Consider the following 16314-nt stretch of genomic DNA (forward strand, 5'->3'; position numbering starts at 1 on the left):
CGAGTTGTTCGATTTATTTAAAAATTACATAAGAAGTCTAGGAATTCAACGAGGCTGGAGTTTGCAATAAGTCCTATCGTGCTAGAATTGGGCTAAAGTTGAACAGGTTAGTACCGTACTACTGTTTAAGAAATTCATAAAGCTTTGTGTTGGAATCTTAATAGTAATCTGAGACAAATGATATCTTTGATAAAAATAATATTATAATAAACTAATTGTTTAAATAGGTCATGAATGTTTGAAATACAAAACAAAATTGAAATCATGATCAAAGAAAATATAAATGTTTGAAAGAATAAACTCTCACTAAATTATTGGTCTGGTAGGATACAAAAGTACAATATAATAATTTGATTCGCTATTCAAAGATTTATTCATTTTCTCAATTTTTTTAAGAATTCCCTCCTAGGCTAATTTATTGGAACCATGATTTATAAATTTCCAGATATAATGTTGTTTTTTAAATCTCATTGATCTGGCTAGAGCACTCAATGAAAATGAAACTTCTAGATAACGGACAGATCATGTAAAGAAAGCTCGATATAAGTAATTTTAAATCTTTTCAGAGAAAAACTAATTTAAGTTTGTGCAACAAATTTTCGCTATTTAGGAAAATGACTATATAATGCGATGTCTACGAGTTAACAAACACTATTGTTATTAATAGTATCTAACTGGCAGCTTTGGAACAAGAGGAAAAAAACCTTTTCTTTGTACCCTTGAACATATCATATGTTTCTACTTCATCACTACTGGAGACAAGAAATGGCCATGAGATCCAAGTTGTCATTTCACCGGATGTCAAGATCTTTCATACAACTTTATATGTTATGCATTTGAACAGAGACAATGTTCCCATAAAACCAACATCTTACCCATATATCTATAACAGTCCTATTCCCTCTACCTTTTCTGATATAACATCTCATTAAATATCATTCCCACTTCCTTAAAACGCATTATTATTATCATGGCACTGCACTGCCAACAAGAACCCAGGCCTCCTTCAACATTTCACCACCTTAGATCCTCCTCCAAATCGTCCAGCCATTTCCTGAATATCCTGTGATCAGGCATCCTCTTAACGTATTACGTATCCTACTTAATAATTTAATATAATAAGTATTGGTTCTCCTAAAATCTCCTACAACTAATTTGAAGATATCCCATCAGATGGATTCTCTCTGTCCCCACCTCTTACCTACACAAAATTGGATTGAACAAATTCTTCCCTTACCAGTCTAACATCCCCTTTCTTGTCTTCTTTTATGTTTTTATAAGTAGCCCTAAGGACCGGAAGGACAGAACAATCATTAGGCTTAAGGTTATCATTTTTGAGATATAGTGATGGATAAGTGATAAATGAATGGAACGTGACGGCCGTGCGGGTTGGTGCGCAGGTCCCAGTGAGCTTGGTTCGGAATGTTTTGGGTTCGATTCCCACCTGGGGCAGTTAAACATTTATTTTTCGGCGGTTCCGAAAAATGAATCTTGACATTCCCACCTTGGCTAGTACGCGGCGGCAGCCTAGGTAGCCGTCAGGGGTTGGCAAAAAGAACCAACCACTAGGCCCACTTGCCGGACTTGTCTCTCCCACCAAATATCTGTACCAGTACCAAGTAATAAATGAAAGAGTGGGTGTAATATTCCAGAATGTGTATAGTCTTAGAGTTATTCAAAAAACTAAATTTTTAAGTATCATAAATAATTTTGTATAAACAACTAGGAGTACAAATCTTTTTAAAACCAAAGCTATTCTATATCTACAACATAACCACCATTAGTAATTTCAACTTTACGGGACTTATTTGTCTGAACCAGGCGATTTACTCTAATAATTTTCGTTTCAAAAACTCAACTTAACTAGGCCAGCAATAGGAAGTAATGGCAATAGTTAATAATGATAAATAAATAATGGCACCAAACCTCAACTACGAGCGTGAGGACATTAAAGACATTATCGCCGGGACATTAAAGAAAATCGTATTTGTTGAATAACATTATTAGTTGTACAACTTCTATATATTTTTTAGGTATTATGTTATGTATAAATTTAACTTATAATAAAGTGCTTATAATAAAGCTACGGACATTATCGTAGCTACATGAAAAATATTAAGGTAATATTAATATCTCTAGGCATCATTTTCGGATAAGAATGGTTAACCTTAACCGACCAATGTATAGAGAATATTCCCCCTTCCTGCGAGGTGGCAGGGCAGGAAGGGCCCCCAAAACCCCATAAACATTACCCTTTAACTCCTTTCTTCTCTTGCACCTCCTCCCCTCCCCTTCATTTTTTGAATTCTGACTGTTTTTTATTATTTACTATTAGCATTCGTCTATAACTGCTAATTGTGTTATTTGCTCTTCTCTGTTTAATAATCACGCCCCTCACCTCTAATTTCTTTTTTAGTAGTATTGTCACAGAATGGACCATTCAAACCACAGCTAAGTATCTCATTGTTACACCACAAAGTACCAACGGTAGAAAAAGGTCTGTATCTAATCTGATTCATGTAACAAATGCGTAATGCAATTTATTAATTCATATTCTGTTTTAGAGGGATCGGGGAAAAAATAGATAATAAATTGCCTTCGGGTGATAGAATATATAAATAATTGTCAATATGTATTTATGATTCGTATTTGTATTTGTAAATAAATAAAAATTTCTAGGAGGATTAGAAAAAAAAGAAAGAATAAATTGAGAAGAATGAAAGAAGATAGTTGACCGTACGAAGTAGATTGGAAGAAAATAGTCCGTGTGGCGGACAATAAAGGTATCAAAATAGTAAAAGAAACTACTATTAAAATTATTTGGTTAACAATAAATAGCTTTATTTTACTATTTTGATACCTCTATAGACCGCCTATCTTCCTAGAATCAATTGAGAACATGTTGTTTATTCGATCTCTTTCGAAATAACAAATCTAATAAATCAGTTCATTTACATATACTTATTTTGAAACATGTTGAATTCTTTTTTATTCTGTTCTTAACATTTTTGTCATTTATTATTTGACACGTCTAAGCTTATGCCTGATGACATATAATGACTATAATAAGGTTTTTCTGGACATACTGAGTTGAGCTTTAGGGCTCCACTAAACCTGCGAATTCTAGTCGTATCCAATACTTACAATCCAAAATCCTTCGTTAAATCCTCAATGAAATTTACTTTGTCACAAATAAAATCATTCATTAAGACCTTAATGATCCATATGTAACCGATCTTTCCCGAACCAGATATCAATCCTTCCATCATAACCACCAAACCCACAAGTTATTAACCTTTTCTCCTCTTCCATTCCTGAAAATCCTCCGAGGTGCCTGAAAAGAAGATGGCTCCCAGACCTTCAACTGTAGAAATGTTCTTAGGATGCTACCGATCTAACCAGGGTAGTTCCTCTTCATGTCTTTATCATATAATTGTAATCTAACTTCACATCACACTCCTAAATTTATTTTTTGCAAATTTGTGCAAACACAGTTGTAAATTTCAATAATTAAAAAACAAAACAATTTATCGGATGATACTTGTGAACTTTAGTATTAAATTAAAATAAAGTTATGAATGTATTTGTTTAAAAAATAATTGGTTATTTTATACTATTAATTTATTTATTATTAATATTTTTTTATTTGCAGATGCCATGAAAATGGGTGTTATCAAGATGTTCATCATTGTTATTATTGTCTCTTTGACATTGAAGTAAGTTTTACTTTTAGCAAGTAGCTTTTAAACCGGAAATAATTGATATCATGAGTATTAATCATTATATAAATTAATAAGATTGTTTTAATGTAATAGTTTATATTGGAAAATGTTTTTTTTTTAAATTATAACTGTCTGTTAAGAAAGAATGCATAAAAAAAAACTAACGGATTGTCCAAATACGTATGGTTGTGAACAAATTGTTTTATTATCAGCGGAGAACATTGAAATCCATGGTGCTAATACTGAGTAATGAATCATTTAATGATATGACATGTGACTCAAACCATGGTTTGAAAATAACAATTGTTTTAAATTTTATTTCTCTTTCTATCTTGCATTTCGGTATTACTGGGTTAGATTTTATTGTGTAAAATAATCATTTCCAATAAGAAGTCTTCGTCTTCATTCTCTGTACAACATAGAATTTAAGTCCTCCCGCCCTGAAAGAAATTGATATAGCCAATAGTCAAGCTGGAAGTCTGGATTGGATTACCATCTGGTAGCAAGTCGAGAAAGGACAGTGGGAAAATAGTTCCTCAGTATAGTCTCTTTCGTGACCCACTACCTGTTCCATTCCTGAATAGAATTTTCTTTCAATATCGTTCGAAGATTCTCGGGAATCACTGAAGCCTTCTCTTCTGTAGACAGTACAGGTTTCTTGCAAGAGATCGAAAGGTACCCCTACCTGCAAGACACTGCCCTGTACCTTTGGTGACCCGGAACAGAGTCGTCCTCAAGGTAGATACCAATCTATTCTTCTATAGGCTTAGGTTCCATAAGGGAAATGCCTACCTCTACGTAATCAATACTCCTTAGTCGCTGGATCGCTTTGTCGCTCTTGTCTCCAAGATTTATTCAAATCTGTTTTAAAAAATATGAAAATCATTTTAAAGAGAAAATCAGGCCTACATAAGCTCGAAAAAAATAAAATAGTTGATTCTGTACATCCATCTGGTTTTTGGCCTCCCACATGGACTTTTGCTAACTATAATGACATTCATTGTTGTTTGGAGAATTGATTGCTTCGTGACCCATCTTAACCTCCTTGCCTTCATGTCATGAGATATTGACTGACCAGTCTCAGCTAGCAGTTCACTGCTAGTTCTTCTCCAAGCGTTAAAGCTCTGATCTCAGATGGAACCTGTATTTGTTCAGAGGACTTTCATTCAAATCTCTCGACTCTGCTTAAAAGGGTACGTGTTAGAGGCCAGGTCTCGCAGCCGTATATCAGAGCTGTATTTATCATAGCATTGTACACTCTTAGCTTCAGACTTTTAAACATTTTTCGGGGTTTTAGTATTCTTGACAAAGAGAAGAATTATATATTATTATATTTTTATTTTTTATAATAATTTTATATTATCCCAGTCAAATACAATTACAAATTAGTTAAAAATCTGCTCAAACAAGAATGAAAAAAAAACATAATCAATACAACATACTTTTTTTTTTAAGTTCGAAGTATTTTTTTTTTTTATTATGTGTTATAAAGTAAGTATTTTTATGATGAAAATATTTTTAGTTTGTTAGATCATCTAATCGACTACTTTGATAAATATTTGTACATCAACTTATTGCAATTGTTTAACTACAAATCAAAATTACTTAGAATGAGAAAAACTAATTACTATTATTTGTAAACATCTTTATTTTCTCAAAAATAACTACAATTGCTATTAAATTAATAATTAATTATTTTCACCCTTACTTAAATCATTTCCACTTAGTACCAAGAGAAACCACTTTTGCAGAAAATCGAAAGTTTGAAGAATCCTATTAAAAAAAAAAATGCTAATTAGACTTGAATTAACATATTAAAAATCATTACACAGTTATAAATAGTGATATATAAATTATTTTTTTCGAGGACTTTAATGCCAAGATTAGCTTACTAACGCGTTAGATCATCGATTGATACTGGTGTTGATTTTAACGATTAATCGATATAAAATAATTAATTATAGTATTTTTTGAATGAAACTATAATTAAATTTGCTTATAAAATATTTCAAGTGGTGTGAACTGATTCATGCAATATTTATTCGTTTTTTACTATAAATTTAGACTAACGCAATTCAACGATAAACCAAATACTTTGATAGATAACAAATCCCCCTTATCAATAATGATAAAGATAAGAAATTAAATTTTCACACTATTGCGTAAAATTTATTCTTTTAGTAATAAATTATATAGAATAATTAAATATAAAATATAATATAGATGTAAATAAATTATCATGTGACTCGAAAGACATTTATTTAGTTATTAAATTCTAATATTTAACCATGAAGTAGTTGCGTGGGATACAGGTGTCACCCAGCAGCGTTTACTCTGATGTGAAATTCCACAGTGAAAAGTAGTTACTTACAAAAAAGGATTTTTGTTTAAAAATTTAAATAAGTGATATTATTGAATCATATACATAAGTAACTTTATCATTCAAGTAATGATAATTTTCATAAAAATTTTAAAAAGGTTTTTTTTTTTTTAAATTAAATCAAATAACTATTATCAACTTTAATTCTTTTTAATTCAAACCATTCTTTATTGTTCTATCATTAATTCTGTTATTTATTTATATTAATATATTCATTATATTATGATTCAAATTGGTGATTTCTAGACTTTTTAAGGGGGAAAAAAACGTGGTTTTCTTGGAAAACTCTTTTTAAAAACATATCTGGACAATAGAAAGGGTAGAAAAGGCACTGAACTGCATTTTGTACACTATTAAGGGTGGTTAACAAATGAAATCTCCTGTAACACGTTGTATATTTGATTACTTTTTTTGTTCGGTTATTCATATTTCTTAATGTGAAAAACTATTCATCAGACTGAAGATGGGGGAAATCTCCCTAAACGTTGCTGATGATATGAAATAAACTATTGCTATTCATTATCATTTCATCAGTTCGAAATGTTTTATTACTGAAAAGTCATATTTATAAAGTGATATTAATCCTGCTATGAGAAGAATAATTTATGATAGATGAAGTCATAGGTGAATGTCAATACGGATTCCATCCTGGAAGATATATTATCGACCCATATCCACCATCAGGAACATGCTAGAGAAATGCAACCAATGAGACGTTAATTTAAACCACCTCTTCGTAGACTACAAACATCTTTATGATATCTTAGCAAGAAATGAAGTGTACGAACCTAAGGGTCTTAGGATACCCCAAAAAACATATTTTGCTGGTAAGGATGGCCCTAAGAAATAGTAGAGATTTAGTACAGGTCCATGGAGGTTCAGAGAGTTTAAGTTTCGTTGTTGGGAATTCACATCAATTATTATTATTAGAGCAAAATGGGGACCAAGTAGGGATATCGGTAGAATATTTTGGAGAAATTTGTTTATTTACGTTTTTAGTGACCTGATTAGTAGGGATATCGGTAGAATATTTTGGAGAAATTTGTTTATTTACGTTTTTAGTGACCTGATTAGTAAAGTTTCAACACTTCCACCTCGAATTTATAGAAGGTCTAAAGAAAATCCAAATAACGTTTTTTTAAAAACATTTTTGTTCATCACTTGAAAGCATTATTGGAATAGCTTCCATTATATTAAATTAAATAAGAGTATACTAACCACAATTTTGATTGTTTTTTTTTGTTGGAATAGTTCGTTTCGCAGCGAGCAAATTCTAAAACAGATTGTATTTCGAACGATTTGGGGCCAGAAGGAGGTTTTGAAAGTTTTAGAGAAATTCTGAAAATTGCATTAATATATTTTTTGGGATACCGATTACGAATTTCAGGTTTGTGACACCAAAATGTACTGTCGAACCCCATTATGGTACCCACAAGATTTGACTAGACTATGATTACGAATCGCTTCAAACTGGACGATGCAGGCTTATCCATATTCTTACTGACTTATTGTTAATTTAAAAGAGGCAAGTATGGACTTACAGACTGTAAATTGAGACAACGACCAATGAAGCTCTCAGATCTCTTTTGTTTACTTAGATTAATGTTACTCCACATCAAGTTTTTTCAACTTTCCACGGATGCCATGCAATGGAGCGACAACAAACTCTAGGCAATTAATTTAGTCTTATTAAAGAAAACATTGAGGCACTCAAAATGCGACACCTTTGTTGAAGAAGTAAAACTTCTTGAAGGGAATCCTCAATACTGTTTTCTAAGGATGCCTAATGGGAGAGATACACCAGTATCTAACAGATTCCTGCCACGTTCGGGCTCAGTCTAGGAAGCACCCAAGGAGGGAAGGAGATATTGCAAATATCCATTAAACACAGATGTTGCCAAGCCCTTGCCGTGATCTAGATACTCCTTCAACAAACAATACACCCCTGAAAGAGAGGTAGGTAGAGATTGCGGAAGCAGGGGGAAATGTACAAAACTTAATACTTTTATCACAACCTTATAACAAGGAATAGTGTCTGATGATAAATGATTTTGATTTTCTTTCAAGTGAATATTTGACTAATTAGAAATTGATGTTTTTGACCTGGGCAGAATAGCCTACATGGAGTTAGAGTTTTTAAATTATATAGTTTCAAAGTTGTAATTAGTAGATTGTCCCTGAAGATGGCCGGATTGGCCGAAACGTCGGACTTATAAGAGAAATAAAAGTTTTTGAGACTATAATGGATAAAATTTGAATTATTTATTTTAAAAATATGTAATTATATTTTAATAGGAAGGAGGAGTGAATGATATAGTAATATTTATATACAATTAATATTTAAATACAACTGATATTTATATACCAGTTGTTGTTAAAATATGTTTGTTATAGCTAAGGTTATCATAGTTATTCATGTCACATGTGTTGAATTAAGTTTAACATATACTAGTTTACAGTATTCTTTATTTCATTATATCAGTTATAGATAAAATATAAAAAAGATTTGGTAAAATATGTCTTGGACATGAATTTAGAAGTACATTTTCATTTGTCTTGGAGGATTTATAGAAGAAAAAGGTTTTGACTATTTTCTTGGGGGGAATTCTATCCTACTATATATGGCCTAAAATATGTAAAGTTAGTCAATATGCTGAATCCAAGTATCGAAGGTGGTGAGGTTTTCCAGCGGTATAAATCAACTGAAGAAGCCGATAGACATAAAGTGCTTAGTGGCTCTGTACTAAGGTTACACTCAAACTGAAACCTTATATCACCTCTTATACAAGATGTCCTTTTATAGCCAATGCCAAAATAAACAATTAACTCTTAACTACCACCTACAGAAAATACTCCATGCCACCACAATCACAGGTGTTACTAATCGAGTCCACAAGTGGTTGGGTGCAGAGAAAAGTCGAATAGAGCAAAAAAAAAATCAACTTCAATTGTAAGATTAGTTTAATTTTAAATGACTGAATATTATTTATATGTTTAATTAAATATTATTAATGTGTGGTGGGGCCCTGAGATACGAGTGAGGTTAGAAAAGTAAACACCTACGAAAAGATGTGCCAATGGTCGAGTAGAAACTGAAGGAAAGAGGGCTGAGGGGAACAAAGCACACCTTAACGAGGGTCCAGATTATTGTCGAGTGGAATCCACTTCAGCTCTTAGGAACAGCTTCTGCCTTTGTTAAGGAACTTTTTTTATCATGTCCTAACCCACAAGTACCTCACTTACTTTCTCATTTAACTCTTTTATATCAAATCCAATTGTACAACCAATCAGCAGACAATCTGTGTCATATCACAAGCCTTCGGGTGAACCGAAGTTTATTATTTTTTTTTTTTATTCCGGTTAGAAGTATTTTTAAAGAACGTAATAAAATGATTTGCAAGACATGTTAACTTTGCATTAATTTTGGGCTAAGAACTTTATTTTATTTTTTTTAAATATATAATATATTTTTCTCAAGTTGGTTTAGTTATGCACTGATTGAAAATTTGTATGAACGAGTGATAGCTGAAACCATTTCTCCAGCGTACCAGTATGAGTATAATTAAGGGATGATCCCGGGCTACCCGGATGTTGTAATTTTAGGATATTGCGACACTGCGAATACAAGTGTTTAGTAATAACAAAATTAAAGTATTTAATAAATTAACACTTCAAGTGTTTAACTATTTAACACTCAGATTTGGAGTGAATATAATGTAAATGTAATTTAATTTAAGTAAAAATAAAATTTTTACTTATTAATTTTTTTTTGCCATCTTATTTATTTATTATTATTTTTCTAACTTTGATGTTTTCGATTTTATTTAAACTTGTAAATGAGTATATAAACAATAACTGTCCCTTTTTGTTAATTATTTTTATTCCATTGGTGTATAATTATCTTCCATTTATATTATTAGAGCTTTGAGGATCCACTGAACCTTCGAATGTCTCTCGTATCAAATCCTTCATAAAATCCTCAATGACTACCGACAGTTATCTCTGTTTCCTGGTTAGCAAAACTGTAGTCCAGAAACAGGTTGCTAAATTACCGAAGCTTTACTAAACTCTTGGACAAATCAGTTATAAAAATCTTAGTTTTACCGAAGATTTTTGGAACCGAAACTAATAAATTTCGAATTAATCCGGCAGAAAAACAATTTTTCGAATAAAATTCAGACATTACAAATTTAATCTATATTATCGCTATATCAATAGTGTTGAAATCAAACAAATGTGTTTTAACTATTTCTGATACAGATGCACGACTGCCTTATCACTGAACGAAATATTACCAGAAGACCCGAACATGTACGACAAAATGAGGCCTCCAAAGAAAGATGGACACCCGACGGTAGTTTATTTCCACGTCACAGTGATGGGTTTGGACTCAATCGATGAAAACTCAATGGTATTGTATTTGTCATTATCACTTATCTCCTAAATTTCATCTATTGATTTCAGGATATAATATAATATGGCATGGATTGTTTAAAATTATTAATATGTTTATACTTAATGGAGACTATTTTTTTTAATTAACCATGGATTATCTTGCAATAAACCTAGTTGGTAGTAATTCAGAAGGCAGATCATTGAATGGTTGGTATGATCAATGTTAACCTTTAGAACCCGAAAGTTAATGAAAATATTTTTACCTTTTTCTTTTTTTCCACCAGTGCCAAGCAAAGAGTACTGAGGCCCGTGGCGAAGTCTTGGATGGGGTCTCTTCGCCTTATTGGAAGGTGGAGGGAAGGTTACATAGCGCAGTAGTTTTTGAATGTCTCATATTTTATTAATTTATTATTTTTTCACACTAAGCCCCACAAATCATCACACTTAAAACGTGGAGCCGCTCGGCCTTTTGGATCATTCGTGAGTGCCAACCTTAAATCATAAGATATCTGATACCCGGAATTTAGGATATCAAGATTAGATGGAATCATGGAAAGATATTGATTTTAGGATTGAGATTTTGTTTGCAAATGAAGATGTGGGAACCCAAGTCGGATGTCCTAATCATTTTCATTTAAAATTCGTGCTGAAAATTAATATAAATCCACTATAGTGGGAGGAAAATAGGGATTGTCTCTTTTTGTAAGTCTGACGTCCTTGGTTGGATGATCTTAATGGCGTAAAGAATGCTCTATTAAAGGGATTAGGTACATCTCTCAACTTTGCACTTTTCTGACATCATACTCATCATCATATTATTAGCAGTAGTTTGATGATGGATATCTAACATCGAACTGCTCCTGTACACCTGTATTGCTTATAAGCCAGCAGAAGGTGGAAATAAATAAATACTCATCATCATGAATGTTTGATAAACAATATGTCCATAGTATTGCAGGAGTTGGTGTGGTATGGTTTTGACGACTTTACATTGGTATAATACAAACGGATTATTTTGGACCGGCGTGGCTCAGAGGCAAGGCACTGTGCTACTAACTCCAAGGACTCGGGTTCGAATCCGAATCTGTATTCTGTTACCGTAGCCGTAAGTCAGCCCTGTGGGTTCGGGAGCCCTCCAGGGTCCACCCAGCCTCATAAAGTGTGTACCCATAATTTGGGAAAATTCTAGAGGTCGAGCGTGATTTTGACTAAATCACCTCCTTGCACAACTGTTGGTCCAGTAACAGTACTTCCTTACAAAGTACTGCACCCCTGACCCTTTATGTTACAGATTTTTTTTTTTTTTTTTTCTATGGATTATTTATATATTTTTATTCACAATTAGCTTTGTGCACACTTAATACCAGGGAAATAAATACGTATTGAATATGTAAACTATATTTGAATAAAAACTTTAAAAATGGTTATTACCAGTATTACTTTATTGGAAAATGCACTTTTGAGAAAGTTATTTTCTGGAATTGTCAAATATTCTGCTAACCATAAATATATTTATATCTTACCTTCTTTTTTTCTAGACTTACGTTGCAGATATATTTTTTGCGCAAACTTGGAAAGATTATAGGCTACGCCTACCTGAGAACATGACTTCTGAATACAGGTATACAACCGTCGCCAATTAATACAAATATGCTTTGTGATTATTTTAATAGCAACCGTTCCGAAGCCCTACTCCAATATGGCGGGTGGTCCTGCCCTCTCATATATGCATTATCTATGTTGAACATTGTCAACTTTCACTTTTTTTTATTTTTAGGTCGTAAACTACCAAAGTAAATTAATTAATTTGCGAATTTTTCGCATTCACAGGACATGAATAATAATCCAAAAGAATTAATGAATAATAATCTAAAATCGAAAAATGAATAACCAATACTTTATTAATAGTTATTTTCTACTCGATAAATCTAAATTTTAACAATCTTTTACTTTTTTTTCTTCTAAAAGATGAATTAGAGGTCCCTTTATAGAACTCAACTAAAGAATCATTTAAGGACTTTTTAACAAAACATATACAAGAAAAAACATATGGTGGAGGAGAACACGTAGCGAAAATCGTATTTAAGTAGGTGTTACGAGGCAGTTATTGAAATAAACAACTAAGAATTGGGAACAATCATTTACATTTAATAATCGATTGTCTGAGTTTTATATAGTTAAATTTACAAGCGTGGTGTTAGATAAAAATGGATAGACAAAATCAAATGTAAGTTTGTATAAATTACTTGAAAAACGAATTATGAAAACATAATTTGATTTAGAAATTATTTAAAAATTGTATCTTCGAAATAGGAATAGAAAACTGAGTTTTTGTTGCTGGTGATTGACGTACACTATATTAAATAACAGATGGACATATCAAGTAATTTTGTTATAGGATGATCCATGTAAACTTGTGTTGGGTGCCTAACAGAAAAAGTATGAGCCCTATTTTAAGGTGTCAATCAATTAACTATTAATGGAAAAATATGTTTTTTAAAACATCTTCTAGGATGAGTGCAGGAAAGGTACATAAAGTAATGAATGATACAGTAATTAATCAATAACCAATAACATTAAGTTCATAAAAATTTGCTCTTATCAACACTGTGAATATAGAAAGATCATTATCTAATTATAAAACTATTTTAAATGATAAAAGATCAGGATTTCTCAGAACTATTTGTAGGGATATTAGTATATTTTAGCTGTATTAATGTATATTTGGAGATTTTTAGCTGTATGTTTTGTACTTTTAACTGCATATTTTATAGGTTTTTATTGCATATTGAATGGCATATTCTGTGGATTTTAACTGTATAAAAATCTGGGGTTTAGTTATAACCCACAGCATATAAAATTATGTATTAGTGAATACAGGCCCATTCATCATGTTGGAGTGATACTTGTAAACTGTTATCAATATTTATATAAATTTTCTTTTATTATTCAACAATAAAACATTTTATAATAATCAGTTATAATTATTATTTCAGGTTACTAGAAGTGGATTGGTTAAAGAACATGTGGAGGCCAGATTCATTTTTCAAAAATGCCAAATCAGTTACATTTCAAACAATGACTATTCCCAATCACTATGTTTGGTTATATAAAGACAAAACAATTTTGTACATGGTCAAGTAATTTCTAATTGTTCTTTTCTTCTTATTAATTTTAAAATCATTTCTTAAATTTTGCATAATGTTGTTCCTTTGGAAGTAGCACAACTAAAAAAAAAAAAAAAAAATTTGTCTTTAACTTGACATGTTATATAGATATTATTGAAGATTGGATATCTTTTCTATTTTGGGCTTCTATAGTCTTTCCCAAAGTTACCATAGCCACAGTCTATAGTACTATTTATGGGATATTTCCAATTAAAAATTAGAAAAACCTTTTTTTTTCATTGTGCCACTGTCCATGCAAAGCAGCAATATGGGAAAGAACATGCTAAGCCACCAGATCTGAATTTTTGAATACAATTTTTTCGAACTTTGAAAAATATAAAACTCTTATTTACTGTATTAATCAGTCCATACTGCATAATATTATTAGTATGTATATTGTAATGAAGATGAACACAATAAACAGTTTCATAGAGAAAAAAAAAGATCATTTTGCACAAAACAATAATTTTCTTCACAACTGTGGCTCGTCATGTCCTTGTTCCAAGCTCTTTATACATAAAAAATTTAAAATCATTAAAAACAATTGATAACAAATAACAAAAAAATAGCAGGAAACAATTTTCAACAAAAATTTTATTTTCAGATTAACTCTGAGGTTATCTTGTGTTATGAATTTCATGATATATCCACATGACACACAGGAATGTAAACTACAAATGGAAAGCTGTAAGTAAGATCATTATTTTGCATAAAATCTACATGTTTTGAACAACGATTTAATTTGATAACCTTTCCTCTCCTGAATGGAGGTTAACCCCCTGTTTTGTAATGGAAATGTCTATACATATGTTAAATTTTAACACAAGTTGAAAAGTTTTTTGTTTGTATTTAATGAACTTTATTCAAATTTTAAGTGACATCCATCTTTGTTTTAGGTAACAATCTTTTGGTTAAGTTACCACTGCAATACTATTATTTTCTCTCCTATTAAATCTTATTTATTATTTTTAATTTGGTAGAATCAATGATTTTATATATTAGTTTCACTTTTATTAATTTTTTCTCTGATTACTTTGTGAATACATTTGATTAAATTAAAAAAAAATATTATAAATGTATTCAATGATAGTTTGATTTATATGACTAAGAATATAAAGGAGATAGAGAATATCATAATAATGAAACATTATAATTAAGGCTTCTGAAATTTCATTATTACATACTGTCACAGCCTCTAGTATTGACCAGTCTGTGATCAAAGGCTATTCCCAAAATTGGTTTTCTTAAAAATATATTTATCATATTTTTATGTTTACTTAGTGTCATTTTTTTTTAGTTTAAACCTTATTTTCCCAAAGTATAAAAAACCAATAGGACCCCATGAATCAATTAGAATTAGATTTAAATGTTGGAATTTTAAAATTAATTTGGTTAAATTAAACTAAAAGAGGTAGTATATATAAATGTAATATGTAAATATAAATATCACATTTATAAGTAGTACTGTGCGTAATGTAAAAAATCTAGTTTACCCAACCTGCCTTCCTTAAAATACTAAAAATAAATATTACACCTTCATTGCAGTTATCCTCAAAAAGTTGAAGAAAAAAAATTAACATAACGTACAGATTCTTTCTTTGACATACCATTTCTTTTATACGTGATATTTAAGTAACTAATTTTTATTATACTTAATTTGGTGTTTGTGCTTCTTACAAAACACATTTAATTAGTTATGTTTCATGTCTAATACCTCATTGATTTGTAGTGTCACACACTACAGACGATATGATGTTTCAATGGGACCCTGATGTACCATTGGTAGTTGATGAAAATATTGAATTGCCACAATTGCAGCTTGTTCGCAACAAAACTGCTGATTGTACCCAAGTATATTCAACAGGTAAATGTGTTAATTATTCGTGCAGTTTTAATTAATTATCACATATTTATTTTTAAAATGATTATTGTATTACTCCACCTCCTTGATTAATTTAAGCTGTTATTAATTTAATTAATATTAAACAGAAACATGAAGCATTTTGAAGATATTGGGCAATGAAATGATGAGTGAATATCTTCATAATTTTTTTTTCCAGGAAATTTTACATGCCTGGAAGTTATATTTGTTTTGAAAAGGAGACTTGGGTACTATTTGTTTCATACTTACATTCCAACCTGTCTGATTGTGATTATGTCTGTGAGTATTCATTATACTATATAACTATTTTCACACATATGCTAAAATTATTTAATTAGTTAAAACAACAATTAGTAAAATGGACCTTTGCATTTTATTTTATTTTTTAATAATCAATATTTATTAGTAAATAAAGGAGAGTTGAGTTACAACTTTGTTAGTATTAATATGAATCATTGTGGGGCCTAAGTGATCTATGTTCCAAAAAAATTTTATTTATTTTTAAACTTTGAGAGGAATTAGAAAGAACATATAGGCATGGGCATACTTACAGCTCCATATAATAATACTTAATTCATTCTGGGACAACTCCCTTTAGAATAATACAGAAAGATAGACAAATGTGGGCTGAGGAGCCTCAGAGATAATTAAACAAAAATACAAAAAAAAAAAAATGAACATGATGTAAAAGTGATTAAGAACGATATGATAATTTAAATAAATATTTACAATTATATCTATTTACAATTGTATGGGGTCTGAATGGGT

General features: G+C 30.7%; 1 protein-coding gene across 2 annotated transcripts in view; it reads left to right on the forward strand.

Moving 5' to 3' along the window:
- ort (ora transientless) overlaps window positions 1-16314 on the forward strand; it is a 30166-nt gene that overhangs the window by 7174 nt on the left and 6678 nt on the right. For both annotated transcript variants that reach the window (XM_014421353.2, XM_024362794.2), the window contains exons 2-8: window positions 3653-3716; window positions 10363-10513; window positions 12036-12118; window positions 13494-13637; window positions 14269-14351; window positions 15394-15528; window positions 15725-15825. In XM_014421353.2, coding sequence (XP_014276839.1) covers window positions 3658-3716; window positions 10363-10513; window positions 12036-12118; window positions 13494-13637; window positions 14269-14351; window positions 15394-15528; window positions 15725-15825 — 756 coding nt within the window. In that variant the 5' untranslated portion in view covers window positions 3653-3657. The remainder of the gene's footprint in view (window positions 1-3652; window positions 3717-10362; window positions 10514-12035; window positions 12119-13493; window positions 13638-14268; window positions 14352-15393; window positions 15529-15724; window positions 15826-16314) is intronic.

Source organism: Halyomorpha halys, unplaced genomic scaffold, assembly GCF_000696795.3.
Source record: "Halyomorpha halys isolate HHAL.00 unplaced genomic scaffold, Hhal_1.1 Scaffold315.1, whole genome shotgun sequence".
Classification (NCBI taxonomy): Eukaryota; Metazoa; Arthropoda; class Insecta; order Hemiptera; family Pentatomidae; genus Halyomorpha; species Halyomorpha halys.